The 25,171-nt window shown below is 39.7% G+C and overlaps 1 protein-coding gene across 3 annotated transcripts in view; it reads right to left on the reverse strand.

Moving 5' to 3' along the window:
- Positions 1-2,254: 2,254 nt before the first annotated feature.
- tsnare1 (T-SNARE Domain Containing 1) overlaps positions 2,255-25,171 on the reverse strand; it is a 302,770-nt gene continuing 279,853 nt past the window's right edge. For all 3 annotated transcript variants that reach the window (XM_030750077.1, XM_030750074.1, XM_030750075.1), the window contains one exon: positions 2,255-3,253. In XM_030750077.1, the coding sequence (XP_030605937.1) occupies positions 3,206-3,253 (48 nt within the window). In that variant the 3' untranslated portion in view covers positions 2,255-3,205. The remainder of the gene's footprint in view (positions 3,254-25,171) is intronic.

Raw genomic sequence — 25,171 nt, forward strand, 5'->3', positions numbered from 1 at the left:
AAATGGCATGAAAAGAGGAGCTGGTGTGGTGGTGGGTTGCGAAGTAGCTTGCAGATGTGCACCAGCTGTGGACAAGTTAAATAGCACAGACTTAGTTTCTGATTAGCTGTCCCTAACAAACAACAGATTTAAACAGCAAGTGGGTGGGACTGGTGTTTCCACAGCATGTTTAATATAAGCATCTACCACTGGAACAGTACTGGAAAAGAAACAGGGAAAAGCACTTTGATTAAGGTGTAGAGTGAGTGCATCGAGTATCAGTGAGCTCCTGGAGGGCTGCATATTACAAAACCGCTCATATGGTCTTTGAATATTGTTTTTTCAAACACAGAAAAATGTTTATCACATCACTGTCTGCCAGCACAGGTAGTATGGAAACCTTTCAAAATGCATGTGGTTCTGAAGACCTTTATAATCTAATTTTAATTGGAGACCTTTCTACAGCAGAGGGCTTTACTTTTATTAAGCCTATTTTAACAACAACATAGTCCAGTAATGAGAAGAGCCTTGCCTCTTCTGTAGGAACACATTCTTTCTCTGGGTTTTAACCTCAAATAAACCTTCGTTAACATTCCACACATTGACCAGGAGTGATAACCGCTCCACCTGGCATTGAAATTCCCCTCAGCCCATATTTCCTGGGAGATTTATCCCCCTTGTTCATGCTGTATTTACAGAGGCAGCAGGCTATCAGACAGCAAACTGCTGTGAGCAAGACCGGGTTAAGTTTGTCCAACAGCCTACACAGAATTAAATCTAGATGCAGCGCCTCCAGGTAAGGGAAAACCTGATGGTTATTGCTTTTTCAAATGTTTGAAAAGGTTTTGGAAATGCTCTTTCCTTGTTATTATTGTTACATATTCAGTAAGCAGAAAAATGCTGCGATTGTAACCTTTTAAAGAACCGTTCCTTTGGCCTTTCTGAACAACAAAAAGAAAATGAATTCCATGTTACATTTATGCCTGAGACAAAATGACAAGCTTCCCCCCTGCATGTTTCATCTCTTTGTTTCCTCTCTTTGTTAAAAACTCTGTGAAAATGAAAAGCTTCCTCATTGGTGAGTCAGTGTGGCTTGAGGAAATTATTACTGATTGAAATGTGTTGACAAATTCAGAGCCACATAATTCCAAGAAGAGAGAGAGAGAGAGAGATCAATGATGATGGACAAATCTAAAAGAAAAGCTTTAATGTTTACAGCAAAATTGGAAAAGATGACAAACTGTGGGGGACTTGACCCTGCAGGGCAACACAACATCTTGCTTATCTCCATAAAACCTTAGGAGACAAAACAGGGCCGGGAGAAACTAACACACAGCATAATCTCTTACAAATCACTGCTCTTACAACCCAAATTAAGCCTATTACTATCTTGAAAATGAGACATCCTACTAGGAATGTGAGTCCACGAAGACAAGAGGAAAACTGTCTGGCTGCTGTTGATTACCTTTTGCTCGAAGCCATCAGAAACTTGTTACATGGTCCTGTGTTTCTTACTTTGGTGGCGTTCACTGTGTGTGAGCATTAGGTTTAGGGGAAGCAGAGGCATGACTAATGTGGTTTTGTTTATCTATACACACCTCTATCTGGGATAGATTTCTTCTCATTGTTATAAAGTTAAGAACTATTTGGTAGAAAAAATGGTCCTTGGTAAATGGGCTGGTTCTTATGTAGCACTTTTCTGCTTGAACACTCAAAGCGCTTTATACACACAAGCACTTTTCTTCTATGCTTAGTGCTTTCTGTCTAACATTCACACTCTGATGAACACATTGGGGTTCAACATTTTGCCCAAGGATACTTTGGCACGCAGACTGGAGCAGCCAGGAATTGAACCACCAAGCTTCTGATTAGTAGGTGTCCTGCTCTACCTCCTGAACTACAGCCAGCCCTACGATCCCTTTATATTAGCAAACTGACTGATTGAAAAAAATGACAAGTTGGGAGTAACACATTCATCTCATTGATGCCATAACCAAGTGTCCCAAAGGACACCTTGTTTATAAACGAGCTGCAATGGTAACTTGCAGTCAGTCAAAATAGCACCAATGGATGCCTTATGAATGAAGAATGGGCTGAAAGTACCAATTTTGTACCAGCAGATTCTGGACGACATGTTCCAAAAAAATAGTCAGTCCTGTGTTTTTAAATCCTGACCCTTTCATAACCACAAATCATACAGGACAACTGTAGTTAGAAGGAGATTGATGTTTCCAATTGCAATAACTGATACAGTGTGTACAGGGACTTCCCAAATTTCCCCTCTGTGGGACAATAAAGGCTGTTTCTTCTTCTTCTTCTTCTTCCCCACCCCTCCATGTGGATAAATGGAAAACCAGCAGCAGCAAGCACAGAACAGAGGAGGCATCAGTGACAACAAATATCACAGTGATTGAGTCAGATGCTGGAAGGGAGGTGGGTTGCAAAGTGGCTTGCTGATGTGTAGCGACTGTGAACTGGATAAAGTAGCTTAAACAGTGCACTCTGTATGGGATCTGCAGATGATTCTTCTGGGTGGGAAAAACTTATTTCTAGGTCAACGTCAGACTGTGGAACACAAAGTCATGATAAAATCACATAGGGAATTCAAACAGTCATTCAACTAACTAAATAATGAAGTGTCTAATGTAGAAATGACCAAGGTTCATATCACAGTCAGAACATGTTGCTGAACTTAAACTTTTATTTTGGAAACAGTATTTACTAATATTGACAGTATTTTTCTAATATTGACAAACACTGCAATATAATAATGATTAAATTACACTGCAAGCTAATAATATGAAGTTCATTTCAGTAAAAATGCTTAAGAAGAAAGATTACAGCATACAGCAGCTGAAGACAGTGTCACTCTGAAGGTTCTCCTTCATCTGATTTAGTGATGCAACACCACAGGTTGGAGCTGAAGGAGTGCAAAACAAAGCATTACCCATTACATTTAATACAGGAAACACCCAGCTTGTGCCTCTGATGCAATCACAAAATTCACACTTTCATAGCATTTGTATCACAGCAAACAGCTGTGGCATTAAAAAAAAACACGTGTGAGAACAGCGATGATTTCATAAGAGGCTCAGACTGGAGGCATGCTGATAAAGACCTCCATCCTCAGACTGACAGACACGTAAATAGAGCCAGAGATGATGGAGTAGAGATGTTGTTCCAGGGCAGCTCCCTCTTACTGGGAACCAGCTGCTCAGGTCAGGGATCAGACTGGGCAGGAGCAGTGCGGTGACACTGTGATGACAACAGCTACCTGCAGAGCACAAACATAGCAGACAATAGACATCAATCACCCAGCAGACACCACCATCTCCACTAATCCCTCTTGTTCAGTGATGGTGCTGTTAGCCTTTTTCAAAACACAGGATGCAGAATTCTTAGAGGACCCCTGCCTCAGGCTTGTTATTCCATTTATTTTCTGAATTATTAATTGGCAAGAAACCAATTTGTCCTTTTTATTGTGAAAGTGTCACAGGTTGCGGGAAGTAATTTATGATTGTGGTCAATGGCTGAGATTTAATTAAGTCCAGGCCAGAGTTCACAGTGCTGGAGATGGAAGTGGTTCGTTAATCACCAACTAGCAGACTGGCCATGAACACCAAAGGCCAAAGAATATCACTTTTATCTGAATTACAGTTAATGGTTGTCCAGCAGGAAACATGTAAGTGAATTAATGCCTGCAGGTACATCTGAAGATAATGTTGGCATTTGATCATCACATCCTGGTTGAATCTGATCAGAATATGGATTTAGACACAAGTTAATACCTTCCAATCTATGAATTAATGTTATCAATAAAAGAGATCTGAAATCTCACTGACTGATGTCTGTTGCAAATTACAGGATGTCTTCATAGCTTTAAGGAAACCCTTGTTACTGACAGTCAATGTTACGATTGCAATTCTGGCCAGATTTTAACCAGGAAACTCCAACGTCCCACCCCACCCAAAATGAATGATTCTTTCCCCATGACTGAAAGCACAGATGAACCCTCTGAAGTCCTTCACAGGCTGTAAAGTGCTGGTAACTGACTGAAATGCCATCTGTGGGCATTCGCGTGGCAGAAAATCTGAATGAATGAACTACCCTGCTGATATTTACTGTTCTTTTTGTACAACACTGGCCACATCCTGTTTGGCCAGACAAACTTCAACAGCTAAAACCTTTAGTTATTTTTTGTGGTTCTCTATCATTTCTGTGTTGCCCAGGGAGCTATTCATCTGGTCACACTGGTGGAATACATTACTGGGCTAGTGCAGGCAAGTGATGAACACTATTGGCAATGTATGTGAAGAAAGAGGAAGCACTGAGGCAAGCTACTCAGGAGCAGAGACATTACTACTGAGTCACATCTTGACACACACACACACACACACACACACACACACACACACATATATATATATATATATATATATATATGGTAAATGGTAAATGGACTAGTTCTTATATAGCGCTTTTCTACTCAGTATGAGCACTCAAAGCGCTTATACAACGCGCTTTGAGTGCCTTCATATATATATATACAATATATATATATATATATACAATATATATATATATATATATATATATATATATATATATATATATATATACACTCTAAAAGGTAATACCTATTCTTACTTAAATTACGTTTGTGTGCTTTACTTAAGTCTCACTATACTGTTGAGTTAACTCAAGCAATGTGAGTAATGTACATGTTTAGCCTGAGAGAGGTACAAGACTAAGTTCTAGTGTGTAAACTGGACTTGAATATTTTTGTTACTGGAGTGAATGCTGGGGTGAGTTCAGCAGTGCACATGCGCAGTACAGAAGTGCGGGAAGCATCCAGAAACCCTGTGGACTTACACATTGGAAGAAGCTGATCTTCTCTAAAGGTGAGCTGTTCATCTTCATTATATTTTTATGTGTCATGTATGACTTTATTATTCAATGTATTGTTACAGGCTAGTTTTGCATGATGATGCATAAACGTATTTGCAGACTAATGCTAATGTTAATGTTAACATGGGCTTATGGGGCCAATATTAGTTAAACTGCCATGTACTGTATTTTACTTGAGAGCCTTTAATGTTTTGTCCATGATAAGAGCTCTTTACATTGATTACCTGTATTTCAAATGCAGCACGTTATCATGTTTGTAAGCGTAAACACGGCCTGCTAACATTCGTGTAGCCTTAATTTCACTCGGTCATGGAGGGTAATGTGACGTTCAGGAACAAGCCTCGAGTGGAAAAACTGCTGAACGGTTCAAATACTGGCACCAGAACCCCGTCGGTGGAAAAGCGGCCAGTGAGAGCCGTTCTTTGTTTTTTTTACGACTTTGCTTGCTTATAATGCTCTGGACATGGAAGCATGGAAGAAAAAAATACAATGCATTCCACTAAATAAGTGCTCTCAACGAGCTGAACAATTATTTTGTATCACTTATTGTGAAGAATGTGATTCATTTTCTTCAGAAGATGCTTTTGCTTACTTTTATTGTTTTTCCCTTCTTGTAGACCAGTGATGTTGTTGCCATGAGGACTGCTGTCCTGCGATGTCTCGGTTTTCCTCGGGGGTGATGAAAGAGACTTCTACAATGCCTCTTTTGTACGTATTGCAATTTGGTTTGTTAGAGGTTCTGCACTTGGAAATCAAGATTTTCACCCCATTCTTTTTTTTTTTTTTCTTAATATCCACAGGATTCAGATGCCGTGGCAGACTTCACCCAGGTTCCTGTGGGATTATTGCCTGTTATTCCTGAAGTCAGTCAGCAACCAGGTCCGAATGCTCTTCACCTTGAACCATCCAGCATGTTATCATTCTGGAAGGTACAATTGTCATGGTTGACACTGAACGCCACCATCAAGCTGTTTGTCTCATATTTGGGCTGATCTATGCCCTTCATATTTGGGCTGATCTATGCCCTTCATATTTGGACTGATCTATGCCCTTCATATTTGGACTGATCTATGCCCTTCATATTTGGACTGATCTATGCCCTTCATATTTGGGCTGATCTATGCCCTTCATATTTGGGCTGATCTATGCCCTTCATATTTGGACTGATCTATGCCCTTCATATTTGGACTGATCTATGCCCTCCATCCTGACAGTCCTAAAAAGCACCTTTGACTTCATTCAGAGACTGATGCTCAGTCTGGTTTCTTTTTTTATGCCATTACTTGTATTTCTATGTTTTTTCATATTGTCTATTCATTTAATATATTTTTTTTAACTTACTATCATATTTTAATTAGATTTTTTTTTTCGCACTGTATTATCAAATAAGTTGGTAAAGTTCTTATTTTGTATTTGTTGGATGCAATGTTTGGCACATGAATTACTTCATCAAGCTATTTATTTATTTCTGTTTATTGCCAAGTATGTCAGAATCTGTCCTCCATATATAACTACTTAAATCACTTTTTTAAAAAATGTTACAGTGCTAGAGTGCCTACTTGTTACAGTTCAAAATAAACTGTTTCAGTTGCTGCTCATTCAGCCTGTAAGCTTACTTAAGCATCTTTCTGGTATTACTGTTATTGAGCCCTGTAGAAGGGTAAAAACTTGATTAGTTTTGTATTTGTTCATGTGTGGCCACATTGGCCTTTTGTTAAGAAGCTAAGGATAGTATTTTGTTAAAAATAAAACATTGAACCTTGTGAACTTATCATGTTTTGTTGTAGTTACTTCATTCATTTAAGGCAATCGGTTTCCTAGAGTCTACTAAGTAAACTGTACTGTTCATGTAAGTTGGACTAACTTGATGTAGCTAAGTTAAGAACAGGTCAATTTACTTGCTATTTATGAGTTGAAACAACTTCACTAAACTAAGTTAATTTAACTTAACACGATTAAGTTGACACAACAAGGTCTTAAGTACACTGAACAAGTATATGTTAAGTAAACAAACATAAGACTTAATAGTTATACTTACTTACATTTTTCAGGGCAATCGGTTTCCAAGATTTTCTTAAGTAAGGTCAACTTGTCAAATTTTACAGTGTATATATATATATATATATATATATATATATATATATATATATATATATATACACTTTTTGAAAACTGCATTTATACTCAAACATGATTTTTTCAGCTGATCAAAAGTTTAAGACCACAGCCGTGCAAAAATTTAGATTCCATGTCATTTTCTGTCGTCTTTACACTGTCAAGACCTCCTGATGGCAAAGCATAAAAGCTCACTGACTTTAAACGTGGTAGGATTGTTGAGCTGCATAAGCAAGGCCTCTCACAACGTGCAATCGCTGCTGAGGTTGGATGCAGTAAGACAGTCCTTTTCCATTTTTTAAATGATCCTGAGGGTTATGGAACAAAAAAGTCAAGTGGTAGACCCGATTGGCTGTCCGTCAAGACACGGGACGATCCTCCACCCAAATTAAGGCCATTACTGGTGCTGACTGCAGCCCAGTAACCATCAGACGGCATCTGCAAGGGAAGGGCTTCAGAAACAAAAAACATCTTCAAAGGCCACGTCTTCTTCAATGTCACAAAATCGCCCGTTTGGACTTTGCAAGGGTGCACCAAACATGGGACATTGAAAGGTGGAAGAAAGTTGTCGTCTCTGATGAGAAAAAATTTAACCTTGATGGTCCTGATGGCTTTCAACATTACTGGCATGACAAGGAGATCCCACCTGAGATGTTTTCTACACGGCACAGTGGGGCGGGGGGGGGGCAATGGAGCGTCAAACAGCAGCTGGCTATGTGGAGATGTTGCAGCGGGCATCCCTCATGACTGAGGGTCCTCGTCTGTGTGGTAATGACTGGGTTTTTCAACAGGACAAAGCTGCAGTTCACAATGCCCACCTGACAAAAGACTTCTTCCAGGAGAATAACATCACTTTTTTGGACCATCCTGCATGTTCCCCTGATCTAAATCCGATTGAGAACATTTGGGGATGGATGGCAAGGGAAGTTTACAAAAATGGACATCAGCTCCAGACAGTGGATGCCCTTCGTCAAGCCATCTTCAACACTTGGAGCAAAGTTCCCACTAGCCTCCTGGAAACACTGGCATCAAGCATGCCAATGTTTGAAGTGATCAACAAGAATGGTGGAGCTACTCATTACTGAGTCCTTTTTCTGACCTTTTAATTTCTGTTTTGAAGGCTTTTTGGGGTTTTTTTGGGCTATGGTCTTAAACTTTAAATCAGCTGAAAAAAATCATGTTTGAGTGTAAATGCAGTTTCAAGAAATTCCCTGATCAAAGGTTTTGTCTCTTGTGCCTATTTCTTCTTTCAGCATTGTGAAGCTCTACTTAGAACCTTCTTAAGATCCAATAGCGCAAAATGCAAATTCTTGCAATTTTTTAACTGGTCTTAAGATTTTGCTCAGGAGTGTGTGTATATATATATATATATATATATATATATATATATATATATATATATAAACAAGCAGTATTTGAAAATTTTAAACCTGCAGTACAATAAATAACTTTTGGCCCTTTAGTGATTCTGAATTTTATTACAGTGGGAGCTGCTGTTGTGCGGCATGAGTGATGGACGACGTGTTCCTCCCACTGTGCAAAAAATGAAGACAAAGTTTCTCGTTATGGGAGATGCTATGTTGCACTTTTAGAGCCAGAGCTGGTACTTTAGTGATTTCAAAGACACACACACACACACACACACACACACACACACACACACACACACACACACACACACAAACACACACACACACACACACACACACACACACACACACACACACACATTTTATGTAGACTGGCTACTCCAGTTTAGATTTCAGATTTACTGGCTCGTTAAATTAAGGTAAATACAACCACTGCCTACATCACTGTATTTTAAAATACATCTCAGTGTTCAGCATCATTCTGTACTGTAGCTCCTACAGTTAGTGCATTAGCTAGACAAGCAGTTAGCACATGCACTCACTATGCAAGCAGCTCATAGTTTAGTAGGTTGCAATCTTGTATACCTGTACTGCTCTCAGCCAGTGCGTTTGAATAGTCGCAGTTTAGTTAGGGCCCGAGCACGAACTGTGCGAAGGCCCTATTGTAATTGCTTCGTTTATTAGGGCCCGAGCACGAACTGTGCGAAGGCCCTATTGTAATTGCTTCGTTTATTATTATTATTATTATTTTTTTTTTTATTATTATTATTCAGGCAAATGAATTGGCTTTTTGGGGGCTTTATCATATTCAAAAACTCATGAAACTTTGCACATGCGTCACACCTGGTGAAAATTTAAGTATTTTAATGGGCTCGGGCAAGGGCGCGCCCAAATGGCTCGCTAGCGCCCCCTAAACTGGAGCCCCACCGCTGTGTTTCACGTACATGAATGAAACTTCATACACATGTATATCATGTCCAGGCGCACAAAAAATCCTCTTGGAGCCATGCCCTAAACCCAACAGGAAGTCCGCCATTTTGAATTAATTATGCAAATTTGGCGATTTGCAGCCCTCACACTTTTTCTAATAACTCAGAGGTTTTAGACGTTATCATCTTCATATTTGGTTTGTCTAACCTACACCCCCAGGGGAATCTAAATCTCGAAAATGGTGAGTTTTTGCCAAGGGGGAGGGGTCCTTATGCCCCTTTGAACTTTGATCATTCGCCATGAAATTTTGATTGCCTCTCATTCATACCTACATGATCCAATGTGCATCAAACTTCTCCAGTAGGATGAGGGTGCCCCCCTGAACACATACATATGACAATATTTAATATCAGTCGCAGCGCCACCTAGTGGGAACAGGAAATGTCATATTTTACACTTGGAGGTCCAGCTCCAAGGTGGTTTAGCAGAACCATCTCAAATTTCACCTGGAAAGCCTTAAGAAGTTGGACTTACTGTGTTTTCAAAACTGTGACTTTTTGACAAAAGGGCGTGACCCTTATGGGACGGCAAAGTTCGATGATTCGCCATGAACACAAAAATGGCTGTAACTCAAAGCCAACTTGCCCAATCTGGCTCAAACTTCAGTGGTGTGATAAGCATGCTGCCCTGCACACACTCATATGCATAAAGTCCATAAACGTTAGAGCGCCGCCTAGTGGCAGCTCGGAATATCTTAAAATAGCAAGTTTTTTGAGTAGCCCCGGAGCTACGTTTTATCTACATGTATGAAAATGTACATGCTCATGTAACATACTAAGACGTACAAAAAAGTCTCTTGGACCCATACCCTAAACCCTACAGGAAGTCGGCCATCTTCAATTGAAGGTGTCACTTTTTGCGATTTCCACGCCTGCTATTTGAACGAACTTGTCCTAGGGCATTTCACCCAGTGACACCAAATTGGCTCCAGATCATCTACACAAGTAGCCCATCAAAAGTTATTCAGGGTTTTGTAGAATATTGAACGGTGTTGCCATGGCAACCCTCTGAATTTGGACTTTTTTCAATTTCAAATTCACAGAGATTCTAAACATCAGCCCCTGGGCTGTGCTTTCTCTATGTACCTGAAAATGTGCCTGCTGATGTAAGATGCTAACATCTACAAAAAACTCTCTTGGACCGATAGCCCAAACCCAACAGGAAGTCAGCCACGTTTACTTTAAAGTGTCATTTTTGCAGCATTTTTCGCCTTTTTCAGGCCTTTTTGCCTCAACTCCTCCTAGGGCATTTGACCCAGTGAGACCAAAATGGCTCCAGATCATCCACACAAGTAGCCCATCAAAAGATATTCATGGTTTTGTAGAATATTGAACGGTGTTGCCGTAGCAACCCTCTAAATGTGGGATTTTACTCATATACCACAGTGCACCAAATTGTTACATCTCTGACATACATTGTCCGATGTGCCTCAAACTTCACAGGCTTAATGGGAGGGTAAGGGAGACTGGACACACCCCTCTATCAGCTTTGTTTCACACTCATAACGCCACCTAGTGGCAACAGGAAATCAGTAGGACACTGATACTCATCATCCTATGGTCATTACAGTTTCATTGATGGCTGCAGGCATTACATAGAGCATTGTGACATATTAATTAGTGGGCACTCACCGACGCCACCTAGTGGAAGCGGGAGACGATCGACGCGAAGTACGGCTAGCCTGCTGAGCTGTCAACAGCCGGGTGAGCCAGCTACTCTCTCGTCTGCGAGAACCTCCGAGCGCGGTTCGGCTGGAGCGTGCCACGGGTCGACGCGCGGCTTGGCTGGAGCGCGCCAGGGGTCGACGCGCGCCGGGTGCGAGGGCCCGCTCATCGCCGCTTGCGGCTTTAATTATTATTATTATTATTATTATTTTTATTTTTATTATTATTCAGGCAAATGAATTGGCTTTTTGGGGGCTTTATCATATTCAAAAACTCATGAAACTTTGCACATGCGTCACACCTGGTGAAAATTTAAGTATTTTAATGGGCTCGGGCAAGGGCGCGCCCAAATGGCTCGCTAGCGCCCCCTAAACTGGAGCCCCACCGCTGTGTTTCACGTACATGAATGAAACTTCATACACATGTATATCATGTCCAGGCGCACAAAAAATCCTCTTGGAGCCATGCCCTAAACCCAACAGGAAGTCCGCCATTTTGAATTAATTATGCAAATTTGGCGATTTGCAGCCCTCACACTTTTTCTAATAACTCAGAGGTTTTAGACGTTATCATCTTCATATTTGGTTTGTCTAACCTACACCCCCAGGGGAATCTAAATCTCGAAAATGGTGAGTTTTTGCCAAGGGGGAGGGGTCCTTATGCCCCTTTGAACTTTGATCATTCGCCATGAAATTTTGATTGCCTCTCATTCATACCTACATGATCCAATGTGCATCAAACTTCTCCAGTAGGATGAGGGTGCCCCCCTGAACACATACATATGACAATATTTAATATCAGTCGCAGCGCCACCTAGTGGGAACAGGAAATGTCATATTTTACACTTGGAGGTCCAGCTCCAAGGTGGTTTAGCAGAACCATCTCAAATTTCACCGGGAAAGCCTTAAGAACTTGGACTTACTGTGTTTTCAAAACTGTGAGTTTTTGACAAAAGGGCGTGACCCTTATGGGACGGCAAAGTTCGATGATTCGCCATGAACACAAAAATGGCTGTAACTCAAAGCCAACTTGCCCAATCTGGCTCAAACTTCAGTGGTGTGATAAGCATGCTGCCCTGAACACACTCATATGCATAAAGTCCATAAACGGTAGAGCGCCGCCTAGTGGCAGCTCGGAATATCTTAAAATAGCAAGTTTTTTGAGTAGCCCCGGAGCTACGTTTTATCTACATGTATGAAAATGTACATGCTCATGTAACATACTAAGACGTACAAAAAAGTCTCTTGGACCCATACCCTAAACCCTACAGGAAGTCGGCCATCTTCAATTGAAGGTGTCAATTTTTGCGATTTCCACGCCTGCTATTTGAACGAACTTGTCCTAGGGCATTTCACCCAGTGACACCAAATTGGCTCCAGATCATCTACACAAGTAGCCCATCAAAAGTTATTCATGGTTTTGTAGAATATTGAACGGTGTTGCCATGGCAACCCTCTGAATTTGGACTTTTTTCAATTTCAAATTCACAGAGATTCTAAACATCAGCCCCTGGGCTGTGCTTTCTGTATGTACCTGAAAATGTGCCTGCTGATGTAAGATGCTAACGTCTACAAAAAAGTCTCTTGGACCGATAGCCCAAACCCAACAGGAAGTCAGCCACGTTCACTTTAAAGTGTCATTTTTGCAGCATTTTTCGCCTTTTTCAGGCCTTTTTGCCTCAACTCCTCCTAGGGCATTTGACCCAGTGAGACCAAAATGGCTCCAGATCATCCACACAAGTAGCCCATCAAAAGATATTCATGGTTTTGTAGAATATTGAACGGTGTTGCCGTAGCAACCCTCTGAATTTGGACTTTCTTTCCATTTCAGGCCCAGATAGGTTCTAAACATCAGCCCCAGGGCAGTGCTTGGTCTGTGTACCTGAAATCGTGCATGCTGAAGTAACATCCTAAGACGTACAAAAAAGTCTCTTGGACCGATAGCCGAAATCCAACAGGAAGCCTGACATGTTCTAATTAAGGTGTCATTTTTGCAGCATTTTTCACATTTTTCAGGCCTGCTATTGGAATCATCTTCTACTACAGCTTTTCATCCAGTCACACCAAAATGGCTCCAGATCATCTACACAAGTAGCCCATCAAAAGATATTCATGGTTTTGTAGAATATTGAACGCTGTTGCCGTAGCAACCCTCTACATGTGGGATTTTACTCATATACCACAGTGCACCAAATTGTTACATCTCTGACATACATTGTCCGATCTGCCTCAAACTTCACAGGCTTAATGGGAGGGTAAGGGAGACTGGACACACCCCTCTATCAGCTTTGTTTCACACTCATAACGCCACCTAGTGGCAACAGGAAATCAGTAGGACACTGATACTCATCATCCTATGGTCATTACAGTTTCATTGATGGCTGCAGGCATTACATAGAGCATTGTGACATATTAATTAGTGGGCACTCACCGACGCCACCTAGTGGAAGCGGGAGACGATCGACGCGAAGTACGGCTAGCCTGCTGAGCCGTCAGCAGCCGGGTGAGCCAGCTACTCTCTCGTCTGCGAGAACCTCCGAGCGCGGTTCGGCTGGAGCGTGCCACGGGTCGACGCGCGGCTTGGCTGGAGCGCGCCAGGGGTCGACGCGCGCCGGGTGCGAGGGCCCGCTCATCGCCGCTTGCGGCTTTAATTAGTTTTATCTTTATTTTAACAAAGAGATGACATCACCTGTATGCACACCACACCACCTTTTGAGATTTTAGCATAAGACTGAGAACAATAAACAAGCTGAAATTTTAAACAGTTTTACATCCACTGTACACTCACAGAGCACTCTGCAGCCTGATAACAGGAAATAAAATGTTTTAAAACACACCAGCTGAAGGTTTCATAGAAGTCTAATTTGTTCTTTTCATTTAACAACAGGACCCAAAGTCAACATTATTATAAACAGCTGCATTCACCCTGGGGGGATATCCGAGTCCGAGATCATCAGGGCCAAGCTGGGTCTGCAGCTCCCTCAGAGGGAAATCCTCCTCAGACCTCCATAGCAGGTCCATCCAGAAGGTGGAGGAAACCTGACACTTATGAACAGTCTGATGAAGATCTGGACTTTTACATAACGATGTTATATTCAGTAGCTGAAACAAAGCTGTCAATTTACCAGTCGATCTACGTTCCTACCCTCACCTATGGTCACGAGCTTTGGGTAGTGACCAAAAGAATAAGCAGAAATAAGCTTCCTCCAAAGAGTGGCTGGCCTCTTACTTAGTGATAGGGTGAAGAGTGGAGCAATTTGGGAGGGGCTCAGAGTAGAGCTGCTGGTCCTCCACATCGAGAGGAGCCAGTTGACGTGCCTTGGGCATCTGATCAGGATGACAACCTGACATGGCAGTGGTGGACGAGCAGAGGAGGAAGGCCAGAGTGACAAATGTAGCAACACCAAGTGATAGTAACATGTGAAGAAGGAACATGAGAAGCTAGGGGTTTATATATATATATAGGGCTTTAACTGCAGTTGGAGCTGTGTTGGGGTCTGCTTTCATTTACAGTGTCCTCCAGCCACATTATAGACTTATTCTGGAAGCCTAGTTTCCAGCCCTTCCTAAAGGGGGAGCTGAAGGTACTCAGCTCTCACTGCTAATCGGTCGAGCAGATACCACTCCAATTTTGTCAAAGATGTACAGCAACACCACAATGCAGCAACTTTTTGTTGTTCCCCCATTAATGAATGACATATATATATATATATATATATATATATATATATATATATATATATATATATATATATATTGTTTTTTTATTTTATTTTTTGGTTTTTTGGTTTTTTTTTGGTTTTTTTTAATTATGATGATCTCAACTTTCCTATGCTGTAAAATAAAACAAAAGAACACCTTTGCAAAAGATTCACATTCTGGGAAGCTCCAGGCTGTTGGCCTCAATGTTTCCATTTTTTTTTCTGTTGATAAAAGACACGAAACAGCTACAAAGATCTGTCACAGATTTAACCTTAAACTTGCAGCCTGTAACTTCCAATCAGACACTCCCAGATAATCACTGAATGACCCGCCGGCACCAGCCGCTCAACTTTTATCACTTTCAATCACTGCTGCTGAGGGCTGCAACTGAGTGCCCCCTCAGACACACACACACACACACACACACACACACACACACACACACACACACACACACACACACATACACACACACAGATTTCATTTAGAGAGAATTAAATAGACGGAGAGAGGGAGAGAGAGAGAGAAACCAGACACACATAGTACTTTAATATCTTTTTGTATATTATATTTTTATGTAGCCGTTATTTTCATTTTTATTGAATTTTGCTTAGATACTCTGGCAAGACTTGCAAAGAAGATTAAATTAAATAGAACCAAGTAAGAAAGAAAATGAATTTGTGTTTCCTAAAGTTTTTTTTCTTTTTTTTTTTGGTGGACTCAAGGGCTTTCAAACCCTTAGTGATAAAAAAAACAGATAAAACTTTATTAGGTGAGCAGAACCAGAGCTCCCATTTTACCTATTTATGTCCCCCCCAAAAAATCTGAACTCTAAAGCAACAAAAATTAAAATATCAAGCAAAAACAAACTATGTTGAAACCCCAGAGGCATATGCCAGAGGTGGGAGGCAACGAAGTACAAATACCTCATTAAGTAGATTTTTCAGGTATCTGTACTTTATTTGAGTATTTAGTTTTCTGACTACTTTTTTACTTTTACTCCCTACATTTTTACACAAATATCTGTACTTTCTGCTTCTTACATTTTCAAAACAGACTCATTACTTTAGGTTTAACACATCTGAGGGAAGTTTGCATTTCTGGTCACTGCCCCGTCAAACATCAAACATCTGAGTCTAAATGGAGGAACAATAACACATAAGAGACAATCATACTGGCATATCATCCATCATCCATCATTGATAGCACTATAATCAGGGGTTACAGTGAGCCGTTGTCCGCAAATTGTGCTTGCAGTACTTCAGCATCTTAGCAAGCGATACTGAAAAGCAACGAGCATAAAAGGAGTAACGTGTTTCAGGTAATTTCAAATGCAGTGTTTCAAAATGCCCAACAAATATCAGCAAATACAGACAAAGTGTGTGCAGGTTGTCACACAGTGTGTCTGCTAGCTAAAAGAAGAGCTGCTGTATTTACAGGGAGAGAAACGAGAAAGAGAAGTTCACTCAGAGATGGAGAAAGCTGTTAGAAAGAGGACAGGAGAGCAAGAAGAGAGGTTAGATTTAAAGGTAAGGACTGCAAAACAAACTGAGGTATGCTAACTTTGTGTAATTCAAAGATTGTATGAAAATACTGCAGTTTAGTGCACGATAAACAGGTTAGCTTGCTGTACTGTATTTACAGTAAAGCTCTGTGTTGGACTGGTGCACAGAGGCTGTGTTCATGGTCAGAGTTACAGGTTACATCAGTGCAGCAGGGATTAGTTTGAATCAAAAATGCTGATGCTGAGATTCATTCACTGAATCCAACATTTCTACAGCCTGTATGCTGTCAGTGTAGGGGATGGAGATCAGCTCAGAGAGCTGTGAAATACTGGGTTACATCTTTGTGAGTTCAGTTCATCCACACAGAGCAGTAAACCTCAGAGCAGCAGCAGCAGGTCAGCTGATCACAGCCTGCACACCAGCATCAGTTACTGGAGCTCACAATAGAAAGTTGTGATTCTTCTCCCCATGCAGAGCCACTACAGCTGATCTTAGGGTTCGTCCACCTGCAGAATCCCACTTTGAGTATCCTCATGTCTGTGTTTAGGTGGAGGCACAGTCACCCTCTACTATGGAGGACACAGAGAACAGAGCTGTGTTTAAATTCACTTTCACATTTTGTGTCCTACATAACAGATTCAAGCTGAGTGCATTCATTAGAATTAAAATTTAGATTGAAATAACATTTGTGTTCTCATGTAATATCATTTTTTATTATTATATCTATATACCAGGTTCAGTTAGCTTTACACAAAAATAGCTGGAAGAAAGGTCCTCCAAAGAGTTACTTTTACTTTCTTACTTTGAGTACATTTCAGAACCTGTACTTTTTTACTTTTACTTAAGTAAAGAAGTTGAACCAGTACTGCAACTTTTACCAGAGTTGTTTTTAACACAAGTATCTGTACTTCTACTTAAGTACTACTTTTGCCACCTCTGCATATCCCAATAATACTACTATACATACTAAAGACAGCTAGATCAGATCAAAAATCCTTTCAGATGTCAAATATCTGCCTTTTATTCATTTCATCAATGGAGATCACCAACTGAAGCATTTGGGGAAGAAAAAAATCAAAAGCTATCATTGGCGTGAAGGGGGGGGGGGGTCACAGAAAGTGACACAGCAAAGGTGAGCATGAGAAGGCGCACTATGAGCAGGAGGGAGAGAATAGCGAGCGCTGTGGGGACAAGATGAGTGATGAGAGGACTATGAAGTTTGACAGGAGAATGAACATCACTACACTGCAGAGCCTGTCCATGAAAAGACCTGAGGCGTGCGTCAGATTGGTGATTTTGTGCCCATCTGCACAATGTTCCCATCCTGACCAGCTGGAAGGATGCCAGTTTAGGAGAAGGATAGGGCAGATTTATGTCAAGGTGTGTGTGTATGTGTGTGTGTGTGTATGTGTGTGTGTGCGTGTGTGTGTGTGCGTGTGTGTGTGTGTGTGTGTGTTTGTTGGGGGGGGGGGGGGGGGTGTTAGATAGTGTACTGTATGTGTACTGAGAGATGTAAGGACAGTCCTCACAGAGATCAGAGGCCATGGGGTGACTGCGTCTGTTTGGCTCAAACAGTCAGAGTGTGTTGCCAGTCACGGCCACATCAAAGCTCTGTTCATCAAAGATACACACACACACACACACACACACACACACACATATTTAACACTACATTCATTCCTCAACCTGTATTAACTGCTATCAGCATTCACCACTGTTTCTTTCCTTTGGTCAACTTTCAGTTTTGGATTCTGGTTCATCATAGATGGTTTACAATTTAAACCCAATTTTAATCAGCAATTGCTTAGATCTGGGGATGTTACTGCAATAAAGTAAGAAACACTTAAAGGTCAGGTAAACAGGCAAATATTACAGTCAGATGATCTAAAGCACTTTATTTGGAGATGAGACCCAAACAGTCTGGAGCTGTTTTCATAGCAAATTCTTTCATTTCTTTAATCTTGGTATACACCCAGGCTGCATGGACTCTGCCTCTTATGTTGGTGAGCATCCAAACACTGTCTGGAAGGAAGCTGAAATAGTTAATATTGACAATATTAATATAATATTTTTTTTGATTATTTCTGATGTGAATGCAAAACAATTTGAAGCACTGTCATCTGTTTGCTGGTGGGGTTTTTTTTTTCTTGCATTTTAGATCTACAGCCACAACTGTGGAAATATTGATGCACAAGGTGCAGCAGGAACTCATTAGTTTCAGCTATAGTCAAGCAATAGTTCCAAGATAAAGCTCGTTAAACTGATCCTAGTAGCTGAAAGAAACATTCTAAACTATTTTAATCTTAATTTTTTTATGTTTTTTTTTTTTTTAAGACGTCAGACACCCCAGGATTTGCTTGTTCTGGCAGTGTATTTAAATGTCAATCAGTCAGTGATTAGTTCAGCAATAAGTAAAGTCATTTTTCAAGGCTAAATGAAAGACATTACGTGATCTCATGCTCTCAGTTGCTATTTCATTTCTTACATTTTAAAATATTGAGCATGTGTAAGTTTCAGGCTGTTAGTCAGCCACAAGTAGACATTTGATAATGTCAGTAAGTTGTGAAGGACACTGGTTTTTATGGTTTTGAAATTCTTGATTAAAACAAATTTTAAATATTACATCTTTCATATTATCAAGTTTATTTATTTATTTTTTTGCATCTGACAGCAACGGGTGTGTGTGTGTGAAATGTCCCACCAATCAACACACACAGCAGGTGGTATTGGTATACCTCAGTCTGTACTAAGAGGAAGTACATTGAAGGAAAAAAACCCAAGTCATGGGACTGAGTAAATCTCAGTATTTTCAGATGTTACAATTTAGCCAGGAGCAAGTGTAACTGCCAAAGGAGTCTTTGTTTGCCCCCTTGGCATTTATTAATTATAAAAACAAAACAAACAAACAAAAAAAAAAATTCATCTCTTATTTCACGACTTGTCCTAAAATGGTTTACGAGTAATTTTTGGGGCGTATGGGATGAAAAGAATTGTTGAGGATGTCATTTTGACTGCCTGGTTGCCTAGCAACATGCATTACTTATACACATTTTGATATTAAGGCTACTATAACATGAGCCAGAGCTAGCTAGATGTGATTTGTAGATAAATACATAGGGGACTGTAGTTATAGGTGTGGTCAAAAGTTTAAAGATGTGTGCTGTACAATTGTTCTACCCTTACAGTTCATACACACCATTAAACCTTCAAATTATCATGATATTCATACACATGATGAGTATATGTCTTTAAAAAACAAGAATTGGGGACACAAGTTTGAATTTATTTCAGATTATCTCTGATCCACACACAGTCAAAAGCATACATACACCTCCACTAATATTTTTTGAAATGTCCCTTAGCAAGTTGCACCTTGATCAGATGCTTTTGGCAGCCATCAATAAGCTTCTGGCATATCTGACCACTCTTCTTTGGCAGAGTGCATCTGAATGGGTGGGTTTCCTGGTGCAGACCCAGCTTTTAAGCATAGTCCACACATTTTCAGCGGGCTTATTGGCTGTATTTAAAAGAAGATTGTAGACTAGGTTTAATACTCCTTTTGTGTTTTATAGTTCAGTCATTAATAATATTTACACCTGGTGGTATTATGCCTGTACCATTTCCCCCTTCTATTCCTGAGTTATGAATAGACCAGAATAAAAATCAAAACTTTTTTAAATGTAAAATATCAATCATCATTTTATGATTATGAATAGTTGGTATTTTTTTTTGACGTAATTAACATGAATTCTTGAGCTATCAACAAAAGTGAGTTTTGTGAGGTAACAGTGAACTTTGATCTCTGACCAGCAAGTCTAATTAGTTACAAATTAATGCTTATTCCAGCTGAAATGAAATTCTCTACATGTGTTACTTAGATATCACATTCACAAGAACGGGAATGAGGATTGCAGGAATGTTGATTTTTGACCACAAAATGCAAGTTTTAAGAAACTAAAATCACACTTCCTACTGTAAGTTGGCAAAGGTAGCATAGGGAAATTAGATAAAATAATAATAATTTTAAAAAATGTGGTGAACAGAAAATTCATATTTTTAATTTCTTTCTTTTTCATGTTAGAATCAACTGGCAGAGAACTAAAAAGTGGAGTCACATCACTGAAACACTGGCATTATTTCACAGAGTTCAAATTAAATTAAGATCCACAACAAGACTACATCAAAGAAAGATCATAAGGTCGGACACTAAAGTACATTGTGGTCTACATTTAAGTGAGGCAGTTACTCTGGTTTATCCAGTGTGTCAGAAGATTTAGGTGTTTCAATCTAATCTAGATCAGGACAGGCTCATTGCATAGGATTGGCCCTGTCCAGCCCCATTTCCAGAGCAGAGTATCCAGGTGCAGGAAGCTAATAGCTCATATAAATCACAGCCAAAAGTGGTTTCATGGCACCACCATTGATTGTCAGTCAGCAGCAGGATGAATGACATCTCTGGGATATTGTAGAGACCAAGCCAACAGGGTCTCTGTAGTAGAAAAGGGAAATGTTCAAGGTACTCTTAAAACTCAAAGCTTACTGACAGTTTTGTGGGCTCCATCAATCACATTATATATTATTGAAAAAACTAACACAGGACGGAAAACCACAGAAGTAAGACACCCTCTGACAAACAACTTTACATTTGTTATGCAACCAAAAGGTTTAAAGGGCACAATATTGTTTGATACTTGATTTTCCCAGTTCACTTCCTTTACCTGCTGAACTGATATTAAATCTGATGTATGCAACTTTTTCATGTATTAAACACTTTTTATTACCAACGTTTGAACAGATGTTGTCAGTTGACCTCTCAACTCCATGATTATGTTTGTTCCCAATGAATTTGCTTCAATACAGCTCCCAATGTATAGTAAGAAAACCTAATTAACATTAGCATAGTGACACAGCTCACGATGACTACTGTCACCATATGACTGGCTGTCAGCACAACACAGTCTCCGTCACTAAAACACAAACAAACAAACAAACAAACAGATATTGATTCAAGTAGTACTATGCTAGTGATAACGCTAGAAAGCAAGCAAACTCAGATAAGTTGGGCTAATTTATCCAGGCTCTGGCAGCTTAACAGTTAACTGGTCATCTGCATCCTCATTGTCAAATGATTTCACCAGCTAATGTGGACCATTACACTAACTGCCACTCATTTTGGCCATTAGTAACCAGCACAAAGCAAAGCTGTATAATTAACATTTGCATTTTACAACTAATACTCAAATGTACGGGTCTGTTAAGGTGAAGAGAGCTGAGTGTGGAAGAGAAGCTGTTGATTTACAGGTTGCTCTGCATTCTCACAGTCACATATAGTCACAAGCTCTGGGTAGTGACCAAAGGAATGAGATTGTGGATACAAGCAGCTTGCTCAAAGGGTGGCTAAGCAGATAAGTGGCAGAAAATGGATGGATGGATGAAGTAATAGTGAGCATGGTGGCAGTTAGTCAGCTGTTAGCTGTAACTCAGCAACCTAACAAACTAATACTACTAGTTGTCATCAAATTAATACTCAGGGATATACACTGGTATCTACACACACAGACCATGTGTACACCTGAGTATTAGTATAATTATTGTGTACATACAGTAATAGTCCAGGACAAAGTAAAGGATGTCTCGTCATCAGTTTGACAGATGTTAGTTTTCACATGGACTTCAAGCACTGGCTGTGTGCAAATACAACTAACAGAATATCTATAATTCACGCAGCTGCTACACATGTTGTTAATGGTTTTCTGGAAACCAGAAATGCACAGCTCCTTTAATGGGCACTGTGACCTTCTCAAGTCTGTCTTAGGCCTAATATAATGTCTTTGATTTGCAAAACCAGTCTAATTTCTTCTTTAACTTTTAGTCTTTAACCAAAATAAAACTTTAAAGACAGAAATATTACGAGTGATTTAACCAGCTCTCAACCAGTCAACAAATTATTTTTCTGCTCTTCATGGAAAGATTTGAAAGAAAGAAATTGTCATATTTCAGCGAGTACCTCTTTTTGTCACTAAAAAAACACATATCAGCATTTGCAGATTGAAGGACTAAAATGTAATCACTGACTGTCATAATTTTCACCACCCACTTCCCACATGTCCCATTACTGTGACGTTTACTGTTTCTTCCCTGCTTTCGTGTTTATAATGCATGATCTCATTTTGTATGCTTTTGTTTGCAGTACTTGTTTTCTTATCCATCTGTGAACTGCTTTGATGTTTAAATAAAAGGAGTGTCAGTTAAAGAAAAAAAGAGCCAGGCATGTAAGCATGATTCATTTTTAGTTATACTGCTTAACATAAACAAACTGAAAGTGATATGAAACTCCAAAAAAAGAAGAAGACATATTTCAAATAATCTGGTCTAAGTACAAAAATATTTCACATTTCTTGAGCAAGGTCAGATAAAACATAAAAGGATCTAAATCTTTCAGCTGCAGTTAATTTTGGTGTTATAGGAAAGCTCACAAAGTTCAAAATGGAAAACTGTTCATTTTATGTAGAAGTTCTGATTTAATGAGTGTGTAGTTTGAGGTTCATTGATGTATGTGGTTGTGAAGCTGACCATAGTTTAGAAAGGGCATTTATTCTTCACAAATCTTGTAAAGGTAAAGAATTTTCAAAGACATTTGCTTGAACAATGTGATTTAATTCATGATTGATCAATATTTTAATATTTATTAATAAAATTGTATCTATTATTCATATTTTGTACAACTATGATGTTGGTTTGTGAAGTACTCCGAAACTTCTTGACTCGTCTTCATGTAAATAATTGTAGTTGTTCAAATTTGAAAGACCAACAGACTCAGGGGAGGCAGGAGATGGTGGCAGTGGTAGGTCACAGGAGGGCCATGGCAAGACACCACAGACAGTAAAATGTGGACATAGATGGACTCCACATCACTCAAGATGGGCCTTTCTGCCACCATAATCTTGGTAATTTAAAAAAAAAAAATGGCTGTGCCAAGGAGAGGCCAGTCTGACTGTGAAACTGCTCATCATTGGCTACCAAATTGATCACAAGTGAGCATACCAATGATAATCCTCCTTTTTGAAACATAGTATGACCCAGATTTACAAAACAGTCCATAAACTCACCAGTAGTGTTAATACAGGTCAAGTCATAAAGCTATTTTTCCATCTAACACTCAGGGGTGGCTTTGGCTCAAGAGTCAGAGCAGGTCAGGCTGGCAGTTCGATTCCTGGTTGCACTGGGCCGCATGTCAAAGCATCCTTGAGCAATATACTGAACCCTAATTTGCTCTCTGATGCAAGGGTTCATTATTTTATTAATTGTTTAGATCATAATGTGCCACATGCAATGTTTCACTTTTATGCTGATGATACTGATATTTATTGTGCTGCTCGTAGTGTTGTAGTACTCGAGATCGGTCTTGGTCTCGAGACCGCTTTTTGATGGTCTCGGTCTTGTCATGGACTCGGACCTTGCGGACTCAGGATTTTATTTCAAGACCAGTCAAGACCACAGCTCTGGAAATATCACTAAATTGCCAGAATACTGTCCAATTAATTTGTTAACATCTTTGCTTTTATTGGATACAAATCGTCCTGATTCAAATCCAACAAAGATTGCGCTCCTCTGCCTCTCAAAGGAGTGTACCTCGCAGACTCCGCCCCGGTTAGGTCGCTGCTATTATCGCTGCTTACACCTGTATCATTTCACCGCAGTTTGCAATCTACCACAGAGCAGGGACAGTTTCATTCACAATGTGTACGTTTGATCTCACTATGGTCATGCGTATGCTGCATAAATCGAAATAACAACCGGCATGAACACGAAGAGAAGTAAGAGGGAAAATGAAGATCAAAGGAAAATTTCAGGCTTCTGATTCAATCTACCTTTGCATTTGTTCTTGAGTGATGATTTTGTACACTTAATTTATGAAAAAAAAACAACATTCCAGACATCAATGTATGGAGAAAACTGTTTTGTTACAGTAATGTTCTATTGTTTCAGAACAATAACTTTTATTTTGATAAAGTATTTTCTACTTACATATAAACTTTGCCCAATTCTATCCTGGGTTTTAACTAATTAATGATCCAAAGGAAAAAAATCTCAAACCAGTTAAACTTTATGAAAATTCTTCATAATTATTAAAAAGTATTGGTATCAGTATCGGTGATAATGGCCCTGTGTTTACTTGGCATAGGATTGATACCAAATCTTGATATCGCACACAACTACATTGAGCAGCATACAAGAGGAGTGATTGACAGCGCTAAGACCCTCCTCCTGGCTCTGATTGGTTGTTTTTGACTGGGAGCGGTTCAGGGAGGAGGTGCAGAAGCTCCATTTTTTTCGCAGATTATCGGTCTCATACTGTCGTGACATGTGACAGTTTTAACAAATATGTAAAAACCAGATTTTTTATAAAAGTTACATACTGCAGCTTTAATCTGTATAAGATTAAAGGCTTTAGTTCTTACTGTTGATGAGTGTTTGCCATTTTTTCAGTTTTACACATTTAGCTATGTGGTTTTGAAAAAGCACCCATTTTTACGAAGATTGTTGGTTTAAAAACAACACAACATTATGTATTGTTTATGAAAGGAAGAGAAAAGTTAAGACTATTGTGATGAACTATGAATAATTGTTTTACATTCTGTGATAAATGATGGAAGTCACCCAGGAGTATTAAATAAAGATGGTTATATTTATTTGAGCTGTGAGTGTTTAATATCAGGATGATTTTATGGGAATGTGGATCTTTCAGATCAATTTGAGAAGTAATTTTGATCATGTTTCACATTTTATTGGGTCATGTAGCGTCAGGCATTGGTCTTGGTCTTGTCTCGGTCTCGCCTCCCTCGGTCTTGGTCTCGACTGGTCATGGACCCTAAAAGTCTTGGTCTTGTCTCGGTCTCGATACACTCTGGTCTTGGTCTTGTCTCGGTCTCGGGTTA

The sequence above is a fragment of the Archocentrus centrarchus genome, chromosome 16 (genome assembly GCF_007364275.1).
Source record: "Archocentrus centrarchus isolate MPI-CPG fArcCen1 chromosome 16, fArcCen1, whole genome shotgun sequence".
In the NCBI taxonomy this organism is placed as follows: Eukaryota; Metazoa; Chordata; class Actinopteri; order Cichliformes; family Cichlidae; genus Archocentrus; species Archocentrus centrarchus.